General features: G+C 44.5%; 2 protein-coding genes across 2 annotated transcripts; both read left to right on the top strand.

The window, feature by feature from the left end:
• The first annotated feature begins 1611 nt into the window (after positions 1-1611).
• Positions 1612-5983, top strand: bsnd (barttin CLCNK type accessory subunit beta). Its single transcript, XM_036140752.1, has 3 exons — positions 1612-2494; positions 2589-2665; positions 5534-5983. Exons 1-3 carry the CDS (start codon positions 2318-2320, stop codon positions 5643-5645), a joined length of 366 nt encoding a protein of 121 aa, XP_035996645.1. The 5' UTR covers positions 1612-2317; the 3' UTR covers positions 5646-5983.
• Positions 5984-8271: 2288 nt separating this feature from the next.
• On the top strand, positions 8272-19216 carry pcsk9 (proprotein convertase subtilisin/kexin type 9). The gene is made up of 12 exons (XM_012866354.3): positions 8272-8794; positions 9004-9195; positions 12178-12310; positions 14083-14216; positions 14302-14443; positions 15110-15306; positions 15377-15560; positions 15651-15827; positions 15923-16071; positions 16892-17057; positions 18273-18439; positions 18528-19216. The coding sequence occupies exons 1-12, from the start codon at positions 8621-8623 to the stop codon at positions 18714-18716; spliced, it is 2004 nt and encodes a 667-aa protein (XP_012721808.2). The 5' UTR covers positions 8272-8620; the 3' UTR covers positions 18717-19216.
• Positions 19217-19810: the final 594 nt, after the last annotated feature.

Genomic DNA, 19810 nt, shown 5'->3' with positions numbered 1-19810 from the left:
CTTGGTCAGTTTGATCAAAACGAACCTAAAGGAGCAAATTCTCTTTAACAGCTTTAACAACAGGGAGTTATTGCATCCCTTTAAAGAGGGATAAATGAGATGCCTATATTTTCAAATGATTTGAATGGAGGATTTCTATCACCGGCACTTTAATAGGACATTGAATTATCATTTCTGTTTGTTAATCGAATCAGTGACAAAAAAAATGACATAATGCTAAAGATTAGTGAAGAAATAAAAAAAATAAAAAATAAAAACTATAAAATCCAACAAGTGAACAAACATAATAGAAGGGGCATGTTTTCACCACTTATCGGTATGTTTTGCTCTTTTCTGGGACCCTGCATGTTTAACACAACCAGCTCCAAACTACAAATAATAATAACAGGGCAAAGCTGCTGTTCAATCAGCAGTTCAGCCCAAAATGATTCATATCATACCTCCGACCGATCATGGTTCAGCTAATTAATTTTACCTTCATTTTTCTGCTGACTGGGAATAAGATGTAGATTAAAAGAATCGAGCAGCCCATGACAGACCGCTTGCTTGAGTCTGACAGAGAATCTGTGGAGGGAGCTAAAGATGACGGTGATGGGAATGTCAAAGACATGAAGCTCATCACCAAAGATTAATAGTCCAAATACCAGCGAAAAAAAAATCTGCTCAGCATTTATAAGAAGGCTCTGGTCGCTGTAAAGATTTTTCCATAATTATATTAAAAGGGGCATAAATCTTTTTTTAAATGCCCTTTACATTATTGTTCGTATTATTATGAACAGATAAATATTGTTCATAGAACTAATTCTGCTTTTATCTTGTGTTATCTTCTGAAGGTCGGCGTTTACGTTTCTTATCAGACTCAAACGTCTCGGCTGACTAGAAATAATTCTTAATCTAAATCTGCTATGGGCAGGGGCGGTTCTAGACAGGGGCCAACAGGGGCCCATGCCCCTGTAGAAATGATACTGGCCCCTGTTATGGCCCCTGTACTAAAGACATAAAATTACATAAACTTCTCATAACTATTTGCAATGGCAAAGAAACCATAAGTGATTGGTCACTTTGACCAATTTTATTTTTTACCTATAAAGTTTTACTCTAAGAAGGATTTAGAAATTAAGATGTTTCACGTTTAGATTTAGCCATATTGAGCTGGGGGGCAAAGTTTTCAACTGCTAGATCAGGGTTCTGAAACCTGCACTTCCAAAACTACAAGTGGCTCACTTAATATTATTACAAAGTTAAATATTGCCATTTTATTGTTTCACTTTTTTGTTCTGTGCCCCTGTGAAAAAACACTGGCCCCATCTTGGCCCCACTGGTAAACTTGGTCTAGAACCGCCGCTGGCTATGGGGGTGAGTAGTTTAGGCGTTTGCCGGTCATACAGTTTAGCATTTATACGAAGTTTAATGCTGACTGAAAAGGCCAGGCGATACAGCGTTGTCAGTAGCTGAGGACACTGAACCCCTCCGGCCCCGTATGCCTGCAGACTACAGGCAGTAGGTGCAGGAACAGGAGCGGGGACGTGTCAAACGAGAGTGAAACCCCCCCCCCCCTCAGACCACGTTCTTGCACAAATCCGGTGCCAAACGTACTAGGTGCCCGCCAAACACACATCGGGAGGGCGATGAAATAGCAAAAGCAGTGGCTTTGCTGTGTCCTGTCAGAGCGTTCCGTTTTCACATAGAGGTTGCTGGACACGAGTCAACAAAGAGATGCTGGCCTTGTTTCAGACACCAAATTGGGCTATCCTGCTAACCCGCTGGATTTCATGGGACTCCTGCGCTGCAAAGCGGTGACAGCAGAATGCTAACAGCACATGGTTACAGATCGCTCAGCTGTGTAGCCGCTGTCGGCCCGGCCGCCTGTTGTTAGCTTTCTTGTGACATTGCCATAAACCCGAGCTAACAAATAGCCGAGCAGCTTTCTCGGGCCGGTGTTGGCCGTGATAAACACTGGCTTGTTTGTTAGTGGAGAGGAAATCCCTGGAGAGGAGGGAAGGGAGGGCATCTCCAAAAACTAAGACTGACAGCCAATGGAGCCGTGCTCAGAAGCTGAGCGGTGAGATTTATTTTCCTTTTTTTCCCCCCCGCCCAGGAGACTGAAGCAAGGTGACCTTTCAGGTACAGACGCACACCTGCAATTTTCCACCTGACCTGAGCAGGCTGTCTGCAGGCTGTAATAGGCAGCCGAGTGGAACCATGACTGCCCTTTCTCCACCCTCACCTTCAAGCTCCGTCACACAAAAGGCCGCGCCACATCTTCCCCCCCCCTCTGCACTTCAAGTTCACACGAGGGCGGCGGAGACTTGCTGCGATGGTGGAGGGCAAACCTTATCGATACGGGCTGATCGTGGCCGGCCTCTCTGTGGTGGCCCTGGGCCTCTTCATCATGATCCAGGAGCGGCCGCACGTCTATGTCACTATGTGCGTCCTTGGCGTCGCCATGGTCTGTGCCGGGACAGCGTGGAGCCTCTGCCAGTGCTACCCTAAGGTACGCTCTGTTTTTTTTTTTTTTTTTTTTTTTCTTCACATGTAGGATCTGCTGCAAGAAAGAGGCTTTGTAAAAGACGTTGTGTGTTTATTAGGTCATTGTGACGCCTGTGATTCAGAAGGAAAGCCTGGAGGATTTAGTGTGTTCTGCGCGGGAAGCCAGAGACGACAGGTACCGTCTGACACACAGACGCACACTCACACAGCATGGGGCCGGTTATTTAGGTCTCACTGATTCCCAGCGGCACCGTCCGCCTTGCTCAGCCATCTAGTCTGAGCACGGCGGCAGCAGCGGTGTGTCTGCGGGAGGAGAGGGTGGGTCTGCCGTAGCAGTCTGTTAGGCTGCTTGATAATATGTAAGCATCAGTCTGGAGAAATAAAAAAAAAAAAAATTCAGCCTCAGGCCTATTAAATATAAATCTGAAGAAGAAAAACATTTGTCCTTAAGCTGGGAGCCAAATAATGAAATATTTAAAGAGGAATTAAGGAGGTGTAAAATAATTATAGTTTCATATTTACGTAAGTAAATATGAAACTATAATTATTTTAAGAATTACAATTTTAACACCTTAAGTAGTAATTGAATAATGACTAAGTAGTAAAATTAAGAATGGCCTATTAGCAGTACCTCTAGTTTATTTAGGGGTTAATTAGGTAAAGAGAAAAAAATTACAAATAAAAAGAGACAACTAAACATTTCTTATGAATAACTTAATAATGTATTAATTTAGCAAACAGGGGCCTCAGTAGGACTCCAGCTTCCTTCCAGAGACCAAAATCAAGACTGTTAGGTTAATTGGCTTCTCTAAATTGTCCTTAGGTGTGAGTGTGTGCGAGAATGGTTGTTTGTCCGGTCTGTCTCTGTGTTGCCCTGGCGACCTGTTCAGGGTGGACCCCCCGCTTCTGGCCCAGTGACCGCTGGAGATGGACACCAGCCCCCCCCACCACCTGCCCCGCGGCCCTGCATGGATAAGTGGACCTCAGTGAGGCGTAGAATAAACATGCACAGGCTGCCACCTCCTCCTCCACACACTGCTGTGGGATGGCATCCCATTCCTAAACCAGCATTTGTCGCCAAGCGTGGCCTCTCTGGCACAAAGGCCATCCCCAAGCTGATCCGTCAAGCGTTTATCATAAACGCTTGATAAACGCAGGGGCGGTTCTAAACAGGGGCCCACAGGGGCCTGTGCCCCTGTAGAACTGGCCCTGGTCCCTGTTATGGCCCCTGTACTAAAAACATGATATTAATTTTTTTAGGATGATAAATGCTGACAAACATACTGTGACTGACTGGTCATTTGGATCAATTGTATTTTTTTTCGTTTATGTTTTTACCCAATAATAAAATGACAAAATAATTGAAAAATAAATATTTAAAAAAATAACAATAATTAAAAATTAAGCTATTTCACGTTAAGCTCCCACTGTATTGAGAAAAGATCAGGGGTCTGCAACCTGCAGTTCCAGAGCCACAATTGGCTCTTTGGCTTAATATATTAAACGATGAAGTGTTGACCTGTTAAGTTCCCCCCCCCCTCAATCTTTTGTTCTGTGCCCCTGTGAAAAAACACTGGCCCCACCTTGGCCCCCCTGCTAAATTTGGTCTGGAACCCCCACTGTGTTTATGGCGGCGGAGGTTAGGACCACTGCTTATCTCAACCCATAAACGTGTTTTTCCAACAGTAGCTTCACGGTTTAATGCTTTGATCTACTATTACACTCAGAATTTATCTAACCAATATACATTTCTTTGGTTTTTGTATAAACATTTATTTGAAAGGGGGAGCACAAAATGAATGCTGAGTATTAGGTTTGATGCTCCCATCTAAAGTTTTAGGCTTGCTCATCATTTGGAGTTCATTGACATGTCTTAATTCAAGGACACGTTTAGAGGATAGATGAAAGAAGGGTCCAGGGGCGGAAAACCTTCCGGGTCAATCGGCTTGTCAACCCAAAACACAACCTTATCAGAAAAATCCCACACCTTACTTTGGCCCGGGTGGTGTCGTGTCGTCTTGTAATGAGCGCCGTCATTCCCGGCTCTGCTGACCGGGGAATCTCAGCACAACGGCTGGTTGAACCAGCCTGAAGGTTGTTCTGTGGTCGGGAGGAAGTGGCTGCTCTGTCCCGCCCAAGTTGTTGGATGGTTTCTCCCTCTGGATCAAAAATCCTGCTTTTAAAGAAATAAAATTAGACGTACGTAAAAAAAAACAAAAGTATGGTGGGTTCTGTGTGCTTCTCGGTCTGTCCGGACTCTGCTGACCCCCCCCCCCCCATCGTAATGTCATCAGGCGCCGGTCAATCCGCCAGTATGGCTGAGAAGTGGAACATAATCAGTCCAAACAAAAAACTAAATCATGCCACAATGTCTGGTCAAAGTCTACACAGTTCTAAACTGGCAAAAAAAAAAAGATCATTCCTTCAAAGAGCATTATTTAGCATGCAGTCACATGTGTCAGGGTCAAAGGCACTGCACGACTGAACAGCAACGACTGAACAGCAACGACTGATCAGCAACATCTGTCTGAGGGGTAAAGAAGATGGCGGCAGCTCCATCTGAGGTCTTGACGAAGACCTTCTGCATGGGCGTGGGTGGAAGTAGCTAAATGTGCAAAGATGTGCATTTCTGAGCAGATCATCTCTATGGGCCGCAGACACTCGTTTTATCTTCTTCAAAATTTATGCTAGAAAGCTGAGTGGAATGAGAGGAAGAGCAGAGATAACGCCACGGCGTTTGTGACCAAGGAGGATTGAATTAGCCGGTAACCCGAGAGCAGAAGACTGTTAACAATCTCTCGATTAAAGCACTTGAGTCAAAAACGAGACTCTCACACATCTCCTGCCTGGGTGTCTGTAATTACGAGGGCGTTCGGCAGCCTGATAAGGACATGCCTGCTCAGCAAAGCTCCCCAGAGCTAAAAAAAAATATATAAAAAATAAGAAAATGGGGACACTGTGATGAAACTGGACTTCTATTTCTGTCCTTCTGTTCCTACCCCCCCCACCACCACCTCACCACAACTTTTCACTTGGATTTCAGGGACGCTGAGCCTGGGTCGGGTTCCGGCTGCCAAAAGTCCAGCAGTGGGCCATTTCTCCCTGAGGTGCCAAAGAGTGAGCGTCACAGCTGTCCCACACTGCACCTGGTCTGAAGGAGAGAGTCCCACCGGTCCGGGTCAACTAAACAGGGTCCCACAGCTCAGAGGAGGGGGGGGGTGCTGCACTCAGGACTGTGGAGATACCCCATAAAGCTGCAACATCACATGGTGCAACTTCTGTGCCGTTATTGAAAGAAGCCAAATGTTCATGAGTGGACCGGTGCTGCAGGGAAATGTTAATAAAGATGAACATGTTTTGCTTGGTAGTCCCAGAAGGTGGCGCTGTTTACAGTGAAAAGGAAGGATTTCTTTTTTGACGTTCCACCTGATGAACATCTGATTATTATTTTTTTAAATAAACTTTCTACACCTCCCTCATCCTGGGGTGTGCGGGTGGGCTTTTATCTGGAGAGACAGGCCCCCGGCCTAGGCCAGGCACGTCACAGCGTTATTCATCTGCAACAACTGATTGATGGACTGGTTTTGAGGGACAGTGATGCAGCTTGAACGTGTGTCTTTTTGACGTTTCAAATAAAGTAGGTCTTTACAATTCCCCGGTGGCAAAAAAAAAAAAAGTCGAACAACATCTTGGTTTTCTTTCTCTGGGAGAACTTGCCTTGTACCAGATGTATATTAAATGATAGTAAAAAAAACATGTATGACTCCTGTTTGTCCAGATCATAACATTAATGTATTTTTTTCCTTATGATGACAAATTTAATTAGATTGTTTGATTAATTTAACAGATTTAAAAAAATAAAAATCCTGCAGTCTGGCAGTTCATGCAGGGTGAAGCATGGATTAGGTGCTGTAGTGGGTTCTCCCTTCAAGGATTACAGGGCAGCATGAATTGGGATATCCTTCACTTGGTAAAATCCAATATGATGATGAAAATGGTAAGCAAATTATTAAATTTGAACAGCTAGAAAAGAGAAAGACATGCGTTCAACAAAAAAAGATTTAGATTTAGATCCTCAGCAAAATCGAACGGTCTGCAATAGGATCTTGCAGGAAGTTGATTGAGCATGTATTCAAAAACAGCTGCCAGCAGCTAAAGATCACATCGAAAACTTGCAGCTGGAGGGGCCCAGGAGTAACTGAAGCGGTGTTGTAAAGCAGCTTCTGTTGGAGAGTCTGCTTCCATCTTCCCAGTAGCATCTCACTCTGGGATGTGACACCAGGAGTGACTCCTTCATTACTGCGGAATAGGCCCCAAACTGTCTGTCCGTCATCCTACAATCCGTCCTACAGTTTCTCATAAGATACCAGGACGCCCAAACAGCAAATCACTCCTGACCTGAAAATCACACATTTTACATGTGCAGCAGGTAACCAAGGGTAAAGATCAGGTCCACTGATCCACAGCCAGGACAGAAACCACGCTGCTGCTCCTGAATCTGAAGTCTGACGATCAGTCGAAACATCCTTTCCCCCACCCGGGAGTAAGCTTCCCGAGAGAGGCTGAGATGTTTGATCCGCAAATTGTTGGCTCTTTGACCCCCTTAAAAGACGCCCTGGTCTGGCACTGCACAGTATGACATGGAAGAGATGTGTCAACCATGTGAGCCCAGCGGTGAGGAGAACCTCTTTAAGTGCCAAGGCAGGCTCTGCCAAAGTGGTGGCCTTTGGCTCTGGAAAATAAAACTTTCAGCTTTAGAAAATTAAAGATTACATTTTTCTCACAAAACCATCACCCCGATGCAATAGGATCTCCAACCCTAGTGTCAAAACATTTCATTAACATCCCTTAATAACTAATTACTCAGGGTTTTATGCACAGTGTGACCTGAAATCTGCTGTTTGGGATAAGGTGAAGACATGGAGTGGGAGGGGAGGTTCTGCAGGGATGTGTCTCTAGCAGCTTCGCACATGTAGAAACTGAGGTTGCAAAATAGCTCAAGCTCAGTCACTCTGGAGGAACATTAATGTTCGCATCTTGCTGCAGATTCTTTAGACTTCAATTGGGCCGTAATAAAGTCCGGAATAAAGTTTATCTATCTATCTATCTATCTATCTATCTATCTATCTATCTATCTATCTATCTATCTATCTATCTATCTATCTATCTATCTATCTATCTATCTATCTATCTATCTATCTATCTATCTATCTATCTATCATGGCTTCCTTCTTGTCATTCTTCCATAAGGGCTTGATGAGTAGTTTTCCTATCAGCATGTTCTTCCACCTGAGCCGTGGTTCTCTGTGGCTCCTCCAGAGTTACTTTAGATCATTTTATAGCTGTGCCCTACTCTCTCAGCTTTTGGATGAACACTGCTCAGGGAGACGTCCACACTAACCCCGATCCTCTCCTTGGTCTTCATGATGCCGTGAGTTTTATTTAGGGGCACCGGAGTAGAGCAGGAGTTAAAACAAATGCAAGTCATACTTTTGATCAAAAATAAGTTAAAGCCATGCATTCTCTCTCTTCCACTTCTTATCTATGCACTGCTTTGTCACAATAGACGCAATTACAAATTTCTCGCTCATTCAAAAAAATCATTTGAAAACGTCTTAAAAAACATTCAGTGACAAAACGTGGAAACTTTTGGCCTGAGTTCAGCGATCACCAGCAGCAACATGCTGTTCACGTTGCATAGCGGTGTTAAAGCGGCATCAACCCAGCCCTGGGAGGAAGTTTTGCTTTGATTGGCATGTCATAATCACAGGGGAGCATGAAACATGACTCCTCCGCAGAAAGAGGTGTTTTTAACGGAGGACAATCATTCGATACAAAAAAGGTGGCGTGAGCCGCGGAAACGTCACCAGTCCCCGCCTTAAATTATAAGAATCAATTCTTCGATTTTTTTCCCCCCTCTTTTTTTTTTTTTTTTTTTTAAATCAGAGCAGATGGTTGGAAGCTGTTATCTGGCTGTGGCACACAGGACGCGCGGCAGCAAGGGACACCAAAAACATCTGCAGAAGTCAGGCTGAAATACTAATATTAATACAAGAAATATCATCAGTGCTTTCATTGAATATTTATCCGTGGGGTTTAGAAAATAAGAAAGAAAGAAAGAAAAAGAGCAATGCGTCCCATTTCTGGCTGGATTGGCTGGGCGCTGTGTTTGTGCGCATCTTCGGCCGTCTGCGCGCAGGACTACACCGAGGACGACGAGACGGTCCTGGAAGCGATCCGCGACGACGGACATGAGGCTGAAACTGGAAGCGAGCCCGCTGCAGAGTTGCTCAAGTGCAACAAGGTAAAGGCACGCTCCTTGTACGCTGGCACATCCCAGCAGGAGTCATTCACATCTCATTTAGATCAAATCATCCATGCAAAAAAAAAAAAAGTGCAGGAGACGCATGTAAGCATCTCCCTGTCATGGTTATCATGTATCATAACCGTGTGCATGCTGACAGGTCACCTGTAGGCTGCTGTTTACTGTATGTCTCCTGTACTGCCCTGCAGGCGGCTTGGCGCATGCCCGGTCAGTATCTGGTCATCTTGCACCAAGGGACGCACGAGTCTCAGGTCCAGAGGACCATCAGGAGGCTGCGAGCCAAAGCAGCCAGGAGAGGTTACCTGCTGGAGATCCTGCAGACCTACTCTGGAGTTCTGCAGGGCTTCCTGGTCAAAATGAGCCACAACGCCCTTCACCTGGTAAATACTGCCCCTCACAGCTATGATCTTAAAACAAAATAAAAATCAGAGAAGATTGAAAATATTAAAACAGTCTCTCTGACTGTTTCAATATTAATAGTACAAGACACTTTGTGTGGAAGTTTTAATTAGAGGTTAATTAAAAATGACCTTTGGGAATTGCATTACAAGGCACATTTTATTTTTGTATAGCACATTTCAGTACAGAGACAATGCAAAGTGCTTTACATGATTAAAATACAGGGGAAAACAAACAGAATAAAAGCAAGTAGGAATAAAATGTAGAAACAAAATAGAACATGGAAAAATAGAAACTAAAAGCAAACATTAAAAACAGTTGGACTACAAAGTGGAACTAATGATGGTTCAGTAAAACAGTACAAGAGGCAAAGTCAACAAAAAGGCATCTAAAAGTTTTATTTCAGACTGGCTGGTGTTAAGTCTGACATGAAGAGAAAGAATGTCTACAGATTTGTGTAGCAACGTGTTGCCATGTTTCTCCCCCAGGGAAACATGACTACGCATCAATAAAACCCGCGGGGAAAACGGCTGGATTATTATGTCCCTGTGTTAAACGGGGAAACTGCATCAGATCGTAAAAAAAAAATGTACATGCTAGAACCAAACTGTGGGATCTTTCACTGAAGGCAATGTACACTCCTTTCAGATGTGGTATGTAGTTTTTCTGAGAAAACCATCTCTACTGCACCTGAATCACACCTGGAGAGAAGGTGTGGCTGGCAGCATAGTCACAATTCTCATGTTCACTGTAATATGTTTTCTGCCGGGGTTTTTTTTTTGTACTGTACCTTTTACATGACTATTATCATTGATTTCTCACTATTCATTTAAAGGAACTATACCTGAATTTATGTTTGTCTCTTTAAGAAAAATGCTTTTTAAGCAATGTAATATGAGTTAAAAGACCTAATTTGATAACAAGTGACTAATTGATTCTGCGAGTTCAGGTTTTCTTTAGTAGTAATAAGCAGCAAACCGGGGACAACCTGGACCGACTTTTCTCGGCCAATGGTACAACAGGTGCAGAGCTGTTGCTAAGCAGAAGCTCCTCCATCGCATGCATGACAGGGTAATGTATAAAACAGCAAGGCGTGCTTGCAAGTGTTGACCATTCACATCAGGAAATATTATTTCCCTGAGATGTAGTCATTTATGTTGAACAAAACGAACAAAAGTCCCTCGATGAAGCTTTGTTTCCCTCAGAGGATTGTGCACGAGCTGGAGGTGCGTATTTAGTCTCGTACATGTCGAGGGTTTGGGTAAAACAGCTGGGGGCGGGGCTTACAAACTAAACTCTTCTCACTGACATTCAAATGCACAATCAGGTATATCTCCTTTAATAAAAAAATTATGAAAGTATTTTTTTGTGCAACAGTTTGCATAAAAGTGAAGGTTATTGCTGTGTTTAACTAAAATGTCCATCCACCCTACAGCGGTTTTAGAAACTCTAAAGACACTGAGACATTTATACTACAACTATTTAGAAAAAATGTTGTAGATCAGTTTTTATCAGGACCTTCCATGAAACACCAAGTGCACAGCAGAACGTGTTTGACATCCATCCAGAGTCATTGTCTTATAAGTTACCATTGCTGTTTAACGTGTGCGGCTTGATAGCATATGTTTCACAATAAATGTCATTGGTAAATAACACTAGGCTCTATCTTTAGTGTAAATAACTATAGACCTCTATGTAAAATGATCCTCTAATATAAAACCACAAAGCTATTTACTCACCAGAACTCAGGATTAAAATTCCTGAAATCTCCCCCTTGTCATTTTGTGAAAATTCCCTTTAATTTTTGGGGAGGACGAGAAGAGATTTCTCAAGATCAATTTTGGGGGGTCCGACAAAGTTACAGCAAAATGCAATTTTCTAAACATATGGAATCTTATCAGTACTGTATACAGCATACTGGTTAACTAACAACGTTATTGAACTAGCATGGCAAAATGTATTTACCAATCTTACGAATAGTAACATCAGTTATTAGAATTCGCCACTCGAAAAAACGCACGTCAACAGAGGTTATTATTAATATCCGAATCAGAACTGGCAAATATCTCATTAAGTTATTCAGCCAAAATCCAAATTTGTTTAGACAATTTTTTTTCTTTCTTATGTTTTTAGCTCTTTCTTTCTCTGCCTGCTGTTGTTTCTCTCCGTTTCTTCAGTCACAGCTGCCCTAAGCCACTCTCAATACTGCCGCCTGCATTTTAGACAGGGGCTCTGATGGTGAAAAAAATGCAACATTCAAATGTTAAACTGTCTTACTCCATTTAGAAGTGGAAGTAAATAAAATGTGAGACATGTCTTTTCTTTTAGGTAGCTAGCGGAAGAAGTCAGTTATTTGTGCTTCACAGACACAGGTCCCCCCCAGGCAGTCACTGCTGCCTCTGTCTCTGTTTCCAGGGTTGCCAGATCAGACTGACAGTCGCAGCCCCAACACAATGTAAAATCTCAAGCTCTCTTGAACTCATGTTAAAAGCCTAACATTGTTAGAGTACATATAATAAACAGCACAGCATTAGCAAACAACAGCACAAAAGCAAAGAATAAATGTTGATTGTATAGTACCTCCACAAAACGTGTAATAGGGTTTCCAGCGGTCCAGGGTTAGCCGGGAGGTCCCTAAATTTTTAACCTATTAATTAATTCCCTCCTGAATGCACTCTTAAGTAGAAATAACATGTAAATAATTCGCTCCCCCCCCCCCCCCCCCCCCCCAGAAAATGGATGGGTGGACATTTACTTCACTGTATGAAATAATTGTACCTTTTAATTCTGATTACTAAACAGACTGTTGTGTGAGAAACTTTCAAGAGAAGATAGAAAGCTCTTTTTGTTTGGCTCTTTACATGACATATGTGCTGTTTGAAAAAAAGAAAACAACTTGTAGAAATAAACAATTTCAAGTGGATTTATTTGTTATTTTGACCCTCTGGTTGTGCTCCTGTCAGGCTGTGAAGCTTCCTCATGTCCAATACATAGAGGAAGATTCGTCCATCTTTGCTCAGAGCGCCCCCTGGAACCTGCAGCGACTACTGCAGCCTCATGGTGGCGTCTCTGTAAATGGAACATACCTGCCTCCAAGTAAGTCTATTTGTCTCCACCACATTTAGTCTTTCAGGATTCTGAAAGCTCCTGCCTGTTTTTAACTGTGTAAATAGACTTTATGCCGTGTTGCCTCAAAGTATCATTGCGTCACCCTGCTGCCTCCCAGTATAAACCAGACAGACAATTTTCTGGGTCCATTCTTCACATCGAGCATGCCATAAACACTTATTAAATGAAACAGTTGTTCTGCGTGTTGATACTAAACTTTTTACAGGTGTCACGGACCCTCAGAAAGGTAATAACCAGACTTTCAGAAACGCCTTTCAGTTAATCCATTTTAAATTACCCAGCCGTCGCTTGGCATTTCTTATCACCGTGGCAACCTGGACTGCAGATGACCCCGCGCAGGCGTTTCATATGAGTTTATGAGATTGTGATCAGTGCGTTGTTCCCCCTGCAACACACTGCAGCTCCCAGCAAAACACAGCTGATATTTCAGACTTCAGCCAGACCTCTGTTCAGCAAGTAAACAACTCAGATAATGTGGATAGTGCTAAATAACAGCTTTAAAAATCCTCCTGACTGCGTCTCATGAGTTTTGTTTACAGCTGACATCAAGACAAGACATCGCTCCCTTTTAGTCAGGCTCGAGCACCTCTTTTTGAGATGATCATTTAGTTTCAAAACCGTAAATGCGTCAACATCCCATTCTAACACCCAGCAGCATTTTGCATTCATTCTTCTAACAAAATAAAAAGTATAGACGCCCCTGATATAAAGCCACGTTTTTGAAGGTAGACCAACATGGTCAGATTCTGTGCACTTCCTGCTTCATATCACTCCCCCAGGGTTTTCACCAAATTCAGATCTGTGCTCTCACCGGGCCAGTCGGGAACTTTAATCTTCGTCGCAGGTTTGGAATTATGCCGAAGGATGTACAGCAGGTCTTCTTCATCTTAAGCTTCCCAGCAGAAGCCTGCAGACGTTTTACTCCATCATCTAATTGGTGTTTGGAACTGTTCATGATTTCCTCCATCTTGCTGTATCCACCTTAACGCATAATGTTACACAGCCAGTTCTCACCAGAAATTCTTGCAGCGCTTAAGTTTATTTCGGTGTCTTTACAGCCTTTCTGACCAGTTTTCGCTTCCTAATTTTATACATTTTAAAGTGATGTCCAGTTTTTAGTAATATCACAGCTGCACCATATTTTCTCCTCTCGATGATCGCCGTTACTGTGCTCCATAGGTTTTCTAATGCTTTTGTAGCCTTGTCCTGACTGATACCTTTCAACAATGAGATCAACCAGAGGCTTTGGGTGCTCCTTGCAGTCCATGGCTGTTTACTGGAAAAAATGCCAACAAACACCTGTTAAAGTTTATTTAGGGTTATTCAGAGGTACTTTAAATGATGGTAGGTTGGGACTGATTCTTATTTAAACATGAGGTTCAACGTGAAGGTTAATTGGAAAGATAACCGTATCCCCTGTTACACGAACGTGTGTAAATATGTCAACCCACATTGTTTTAGCTAAGTTTTTGTTTGTCCTTGTGGGATTTCAACAGTTTTTTGTTGCGTTTACAGGATATAGGTCACAGTAAAGAATGAAAACGATTCTGAAATGAGCTGACAAAAAAAAAAAAAAAATCACAAAAACCTGACATTTAAGAGGGAGCGCAGATGTTTTTGCATCCACTGCGGAGTTAAACCATTCGTCTATCCTCACAGCAGCCCAGCTCTCTGGCGGTCTCTGAACACACACTTCTGAGATAACTCAACCTGCCTTTTGCACACGTCGTCCTCTACAGATGACGGAGAGATGGCGGAGGTGTACCTAATGGACGGCAGCGTTCAGAGCTCCCACAGGGAGGTCGAAGGACGCGTTCTCATCACAGACTTTAATAACGTCCCTGAGGAGGATGGAGTCAGAGTTCATAGGCAGGTTTGTTAACAGCAGCTCAGGAGCAAAGCCTTTCACGGGGATCACCGCCTCGGCCACGCTCAGCCTCTTCGTCTTCTTCTCGCAGGCCAGTCAGTGTGACGGTCACGGCACCCACTTGGCTGGGGTTGTGACCGGATCGGATTCGGGTGTCGCCCGGGGGGCCGGCGTTAACCTGGTCCGTGTGCTCAACTGTCAGGGTAAAGGAACCGTGTCTGGAGCTCTCGCAGGTAGGATGGTTTCACTGTGCAGTCACGATTGTTACTCAAAGAAGCTCTTGTCTAAAAAAGACAACGATCTGAACCTTTTCCCACTTTGTCACATTACAACAGACCTTTTTTTTTAAGCATAAATACCGCTTCTCTGTGAAGGAATCAGGTTTGTTAGAAAACATTGGAGGAAGAACATGTGGCAGAAGGTGTTCTATGGAGATAAGACCAAAATGCATCTTCTATGCAAAACACTGTGCAAAGGGGAAGCTTAACACGGCACATAACCCTTAACTTAACGTTCCCGTGGTAAAACATGGTGGTGGCGGCATCATGCTGTGGGGGTGCTTATCTTAACAAGTGGCCTGGAAGCTGGGGAGAGTTGACTGGATGATGGATGGAGCTGAATACAGGGACATTTTGGAAAAAATCCTGTTACAAGGACTGAACTTTGTAAACAATCTGCAAAAGTTTGGTCTCTAGATGCGCAAAGGTGGTACAGACCTACCTGAAAGGAGATGTGGCTGTAACTGTAAAACAATTGAATACGAACGTAAAAATCCTAATAATATACATCGTTTTCAGACCTTGTACCATGAACAAAATTTGAAAAAGTTTATGTAGTATGAACGCTTTAAACAGGCCATGTGGGACTCATCTTCTCTGGTCTTTTCCCTACCTCCTCAGGGCTGGAGTACATCCAAGCATCCCTACTGGCCCGCCCTGTGGATGCGGCGATTGTCTTGCTGCCCTTCGTCGGTGGCTTCAGCCGATCGCTGAACGCCGCCTGCAGAGAGATGGTGGCCAGCGGAGCTGTTGTCATCGCCGCCGCAGGGAACTACCGAGAAGACGCCTGCCTCTATTCGCCCGCTTCAGAACCCGAGGTCGGAGGGGAACATTTGAAGAACCTTCTCAGGCTGGACCGTCACCTCTAACCCTCAGCTGTCTGTGCAGGTCATCACCGTCGGCGCCGTGAACTCGGCGGACCAACTCATGTCGCAAGGAGCCGGGGGCACGAACTTTGGCCGCTGCGTCGATCTCTTTGCGCCCGGCGATGACATCGTCAGTGCCAGCAGTGACTGCAGCACCTGCTTCACCTCGCAGAGCGGGACCTCGCAGGCCGCGGCTCACGCTGCCGGTACGACCCGTCGCGAGCAGCCGCTGTGATGCACACACACACAAGCAACCCGAGCTGCGCCGGCTTATACTTTGGTCTGTTCGTGTGCAGGAATAGCAGCCGTGATCCTGTCCTCCAATCAGATTGCGTCGCCGGTGCAGGTCCTGCAGGTGATGCTGCGTTATTCTGTTAGCAACACCATTAACTTCCTGCCTCTGTCTCAAACGCACAGTCTCACTACTCCAAACCTGGTGGCAGCAATGCCTCCTTTCAACAACCCCACAGCAAGTCAGTGACCCAGTAACTTTTAGCGCGGTTATGGCCGCCGTGTGTAACTCACGCTGGGGTGGGGGGTGCTTACGTATTCGTTTTGTCCCGTGTAGATGGAGAACTTCTGTGCCGCTCCGTGTGGTCGGAGAGGTCAGGGCTGTCGAGAGCAGACACGGCCGTGAGCCGCTGTCGCGTCGGGGAGGAGATGATGGGCTGTGACAGCTACGCTCCCGATGGCGCCCGCGTGGGAGAAACCCTCACTGTGAGTTCGTTCACGCTCAGCAGAAACCCAGCGAGCGAGGGACATTCTAAAACGCTTAACGTAAAAAAGCTTAACGTGAAATAGCTTAACGTGGCTTAAGGTAGGAAAACAACGATCAATGATCACCAAATTTCTCATTCATATTGCTCCTAATAAGCACATACAACTGTCAAAATGTCAAACCCAAAGTCCAATTATTATGGACGTTATCTAACATTAAGCGTTTCTGCTTTCATATAGCCAGCCTCTATGCCTATGAAATACTTAATGTCATTTAACGTCCATAATAATTGGACTTTGGGTTAGATTTTTTGACAGTTTTAAGTGGTTATGATAAGCAATATATGAGAGAAATTTGGTGATCACTGAGCGTTGTTTAAGTACATTGAATCACGTTAGGCTTTTTTCTTTTAATATAGGCCTCAATGAGGCAGCAACGCTTAATGTTAGATAACGTCCATAATAATTGGACTTTGGGTTTGACATTTTGACAGTTTTATGTGCTTATTAGGAGCAATATGAAAGAGAAATTTGGTGATCATTGATTAGGTACATTAAATCACATTAAGCCTTTTTCTCGCCATAGGCGCCAATTTAGAAGAAAACGTTAATGTGAGATATCTTCTATAATCGTTGGATTTCGGTTTATTTATTTTTTTTGACAGGATTAAGTCTTCATGACAAGATATGGCCATGCGAAATTTGGTGATGATTCCTCGTTGTTTTCCTACCTTAAGCCACGTTAAGCTTTTTCACGTTAAGCGTTTTAGAATGTCCCAGCGAGCGACAGCAGGTGAAATCTGGATCTGCGTGTTCGCAGGAGAGCAACGGGCGCATGGAGTGCGTTGCCTACAACGGACCCGCTGGCAACGGTGTGTTTGCTGTGGCCCGCTGCTGTGTGATCGGTGGTCTGCGGTGCCAGGCCCACGGCAGTCCTGAGCCCGGGCAGGAGGCTCGGTGCGCCGGCCCACAGCACCACCTCACAGGTAATCAACACGAAAGGCTGGCAGGATTCTAGAAGCAGTCAGTCTGTTTGTCTACACACTTCTTTTTTGATCAGCGTTACATGATAAGACGCAAAGCTCCTTGAGGCTTGATCAGAAACGTGATATCCCCAGCCACGTTCTGCGGAAGTTTAAATGCTTTCATGCGATGCAGTAAAAAACAAAACAAAAAAACCTGCATTGTTGTGGAGTGGAATGAAAAAACAGAAAAGTGTTCAGGGATTCAAGACTGGGTGACCCCTAAATGTGACCAGTATGAGGTGATGGTGTACAACGAAGCATGCTCATGTTGCCAGACCTCAATCACACTGAGGACCCGTCCGTACGGAGGTACCAAAGTCAATTTTCATAAGCGATCAAGAACATTTTTTGGGTACACATTGTAACTGTGAGGTGCAGCTAAAAACATAATTTAGTTAGAGAAACGACTTGCATTTACACACAGAAACAAAACAAAAAAACTGCGTTTTGAAATGTATTCACTCTGGGACCTGGTTTCAAGGAACAGTTTCCCAAAACGTTGCATCCATGTGGACGCACAGCCTGATGACAAAATGCCCATGTGGATACACCTCATCTTTTCTCTCTGTGGACAGGGTCTAAGAGCCAAAGCAATTTGCTGCTCGCATATGCTACCCATCCAAAGGCCTGAATAAAAGCACATGCCACACTTTTCAGATTCCTATTTGTGAAACATTTTGAAAACCAGCTTTTCCTTCTGTACATTCGTGCGCTTCTTTGTGTCGGCTGATCACATAAAACCCCAAGGAAACTGGCTGAAGTTTGCCTTTGCAGTTTAGCAAAATATAGAGAGGCTGAATTTTCTTTTCTTTTACTGATGTGAAGATGAGAAACAGCCAACAAAAGCCACAGTGAAACAGGCACTTTAGATTTTCTTGTGCTGCATATAATACATAAAAACTGTCTGAGCTTTTCAATTTTCTATACACTGCAGCTTCTAGGTCAATGTTACCATGGCAATCAGTCAAAGAAAAACTCCTTGGCAGTATAAATGCCAGCCGTAAGAAGTGTAAAGAACAGGTTTTGAAATGTCATAAAAGCATCCCCCCCCCCCCCCCAAATGGTTATAATCTTGGACTAAAATCACTTGTTTCTTCCTGATGATGATTGCTGATGGGCCCCTGTCTGTTTTTATCTCATGTTGGTGAATCCTTTTAATGCTTCGTCTCTCCTCAGGTTGCACCACTTGGTCCGCCACAGAGATCTCGTCTGACTCCCGTCCTCATCACGGAGCCGGGAGGAGTTGCCTGGTGAAGGCCGGCGTCACGTCCCACGCCGTCTGCTGCCACGCTCCGTCTCTCCAGTGCCGTCTGTTGGAGACCGCGTTGTCCGACAGAGACCAGGTGTTTAACGGAAGCGAGACACGCGTATCAATCAAGCCCTGGGTGTTTCTGTGCTCATCCTAGGATATCGCCGTTTTACTCCCCGTAGGTTGAGCTGTCCTGTCCTTCAGGCTGGACCTTGACGGACTGCAGCGGCGTCTCTCAGGGCTCTGCGGCCCGAGGCTCGGTTCCCGGGGGCAACGGATGCCGCCTCCACGGCGGGGCGCAGGTCGGGGCGGTGGGAGTGGCTGTCTGCTGCCGTGTCGCACCACCAGACCCCCCCCGCTACAGCCCCTAACTGAACACAGCCGTCCCCCCCCATCTTTTCTCTGAGCTCCTTCACCCTCGCAGGCACTTTGATGTACTCGATATCTACAGTGAGCACTTCTGCAAAGCTGAGAATCACATCCAACGCTCCACATTGTCTTCTTATCTGTTTTCAAACCATCCGATATACAAGTTTTAAAAAAGAAATATATCCTGATATTTTTTTGTATCTTTGTACTGGACAAACATAATAAACAACAGTCATGAACACAAGATTCAAACAAGCCAGTATTTCCCTGATGTCTCTGTCTGCTTGACTGCCAAACTAGCCCAAATCATCACCCTTCCACCTCCGTGCTCTGCAGTGATGCTGTGACCGACTTTTGCCCAACATGGAGCACTGGCAACATTTGATCTCGGTCTGTCCAAAGGATGTTCCTGAACTCTTCTAGTTGATTCAGGTGGTTTGCTGCCATGCTCTCTGTAGAGCCAGAAGTTCTCCTGAGAGCTCTTAGAAAAAAAAAAAAAAAAAAGGGAGAAGTTGCAGTTTTTTTCCCCTCAGTGAGCTTTGGATCAAAGGCAACATAAAGATAAACATCAGCTGCAGGAGAAATCAGTATCCCGTGAATCCAGCAGCGTCGGTTTCCAGATGTGACTCAGCAGGATCTTGATGACGACTCGGTCAGGCAGTGGCGCCGCTGAGTGATGGGCTAGTTCCCCATTGAGCTCATCTTCCTGTTAGTTATTCTCTTCTCACTCCAGAAAAAAGAAATCATGACGAGATGTCACTTCATTTGTCACAAGTATTGCTATAAAACACTTCAAAATGTCTTTGGAGTTTCAAAGCTCGAATGCGATCAAGTCTGGATAAGGACCGGCATGTTTGTTTGAATCATGTTGACATACATTTGGTTTAAAAAAACCCGACAGCTGAGGCGTCACCTTGATCACTTTTGATCAAGTTTCTTTTTTTTTTTAACCATAGTTTGTTAGCTGAACAGATGCGACGTTAGTCTGGCACATCTGCTCAGTCATTACTGGACTGCATGTGAAACCACTGCAACTATTTCTTAGCCAATCAGCGGCTTGAACGTCCACTTTCAGCAGCAGCTCCTTGGAGCCGTC

Source organism: Fundulus heteroclitus, chromosome 9, assembly GCF_011125445.2.
Source record: "Fundulus heteroclitus isolate FHET01 chromosome 9, MU-UCD_Fhet_4.1, whole genome shotgun sequence".
Classification (NCBI taxonomy): Eukaryota; Metazoa; Chordata; class Actinopteri; order Cyprinodontiformes; family Fundulidae; genus Fundulus; species Fundulus heteroclitus.
Note: the sequence above shows the minus strand (reverse complement) of the source record. Positions and strands in the feature narration are given on the sequence as shown.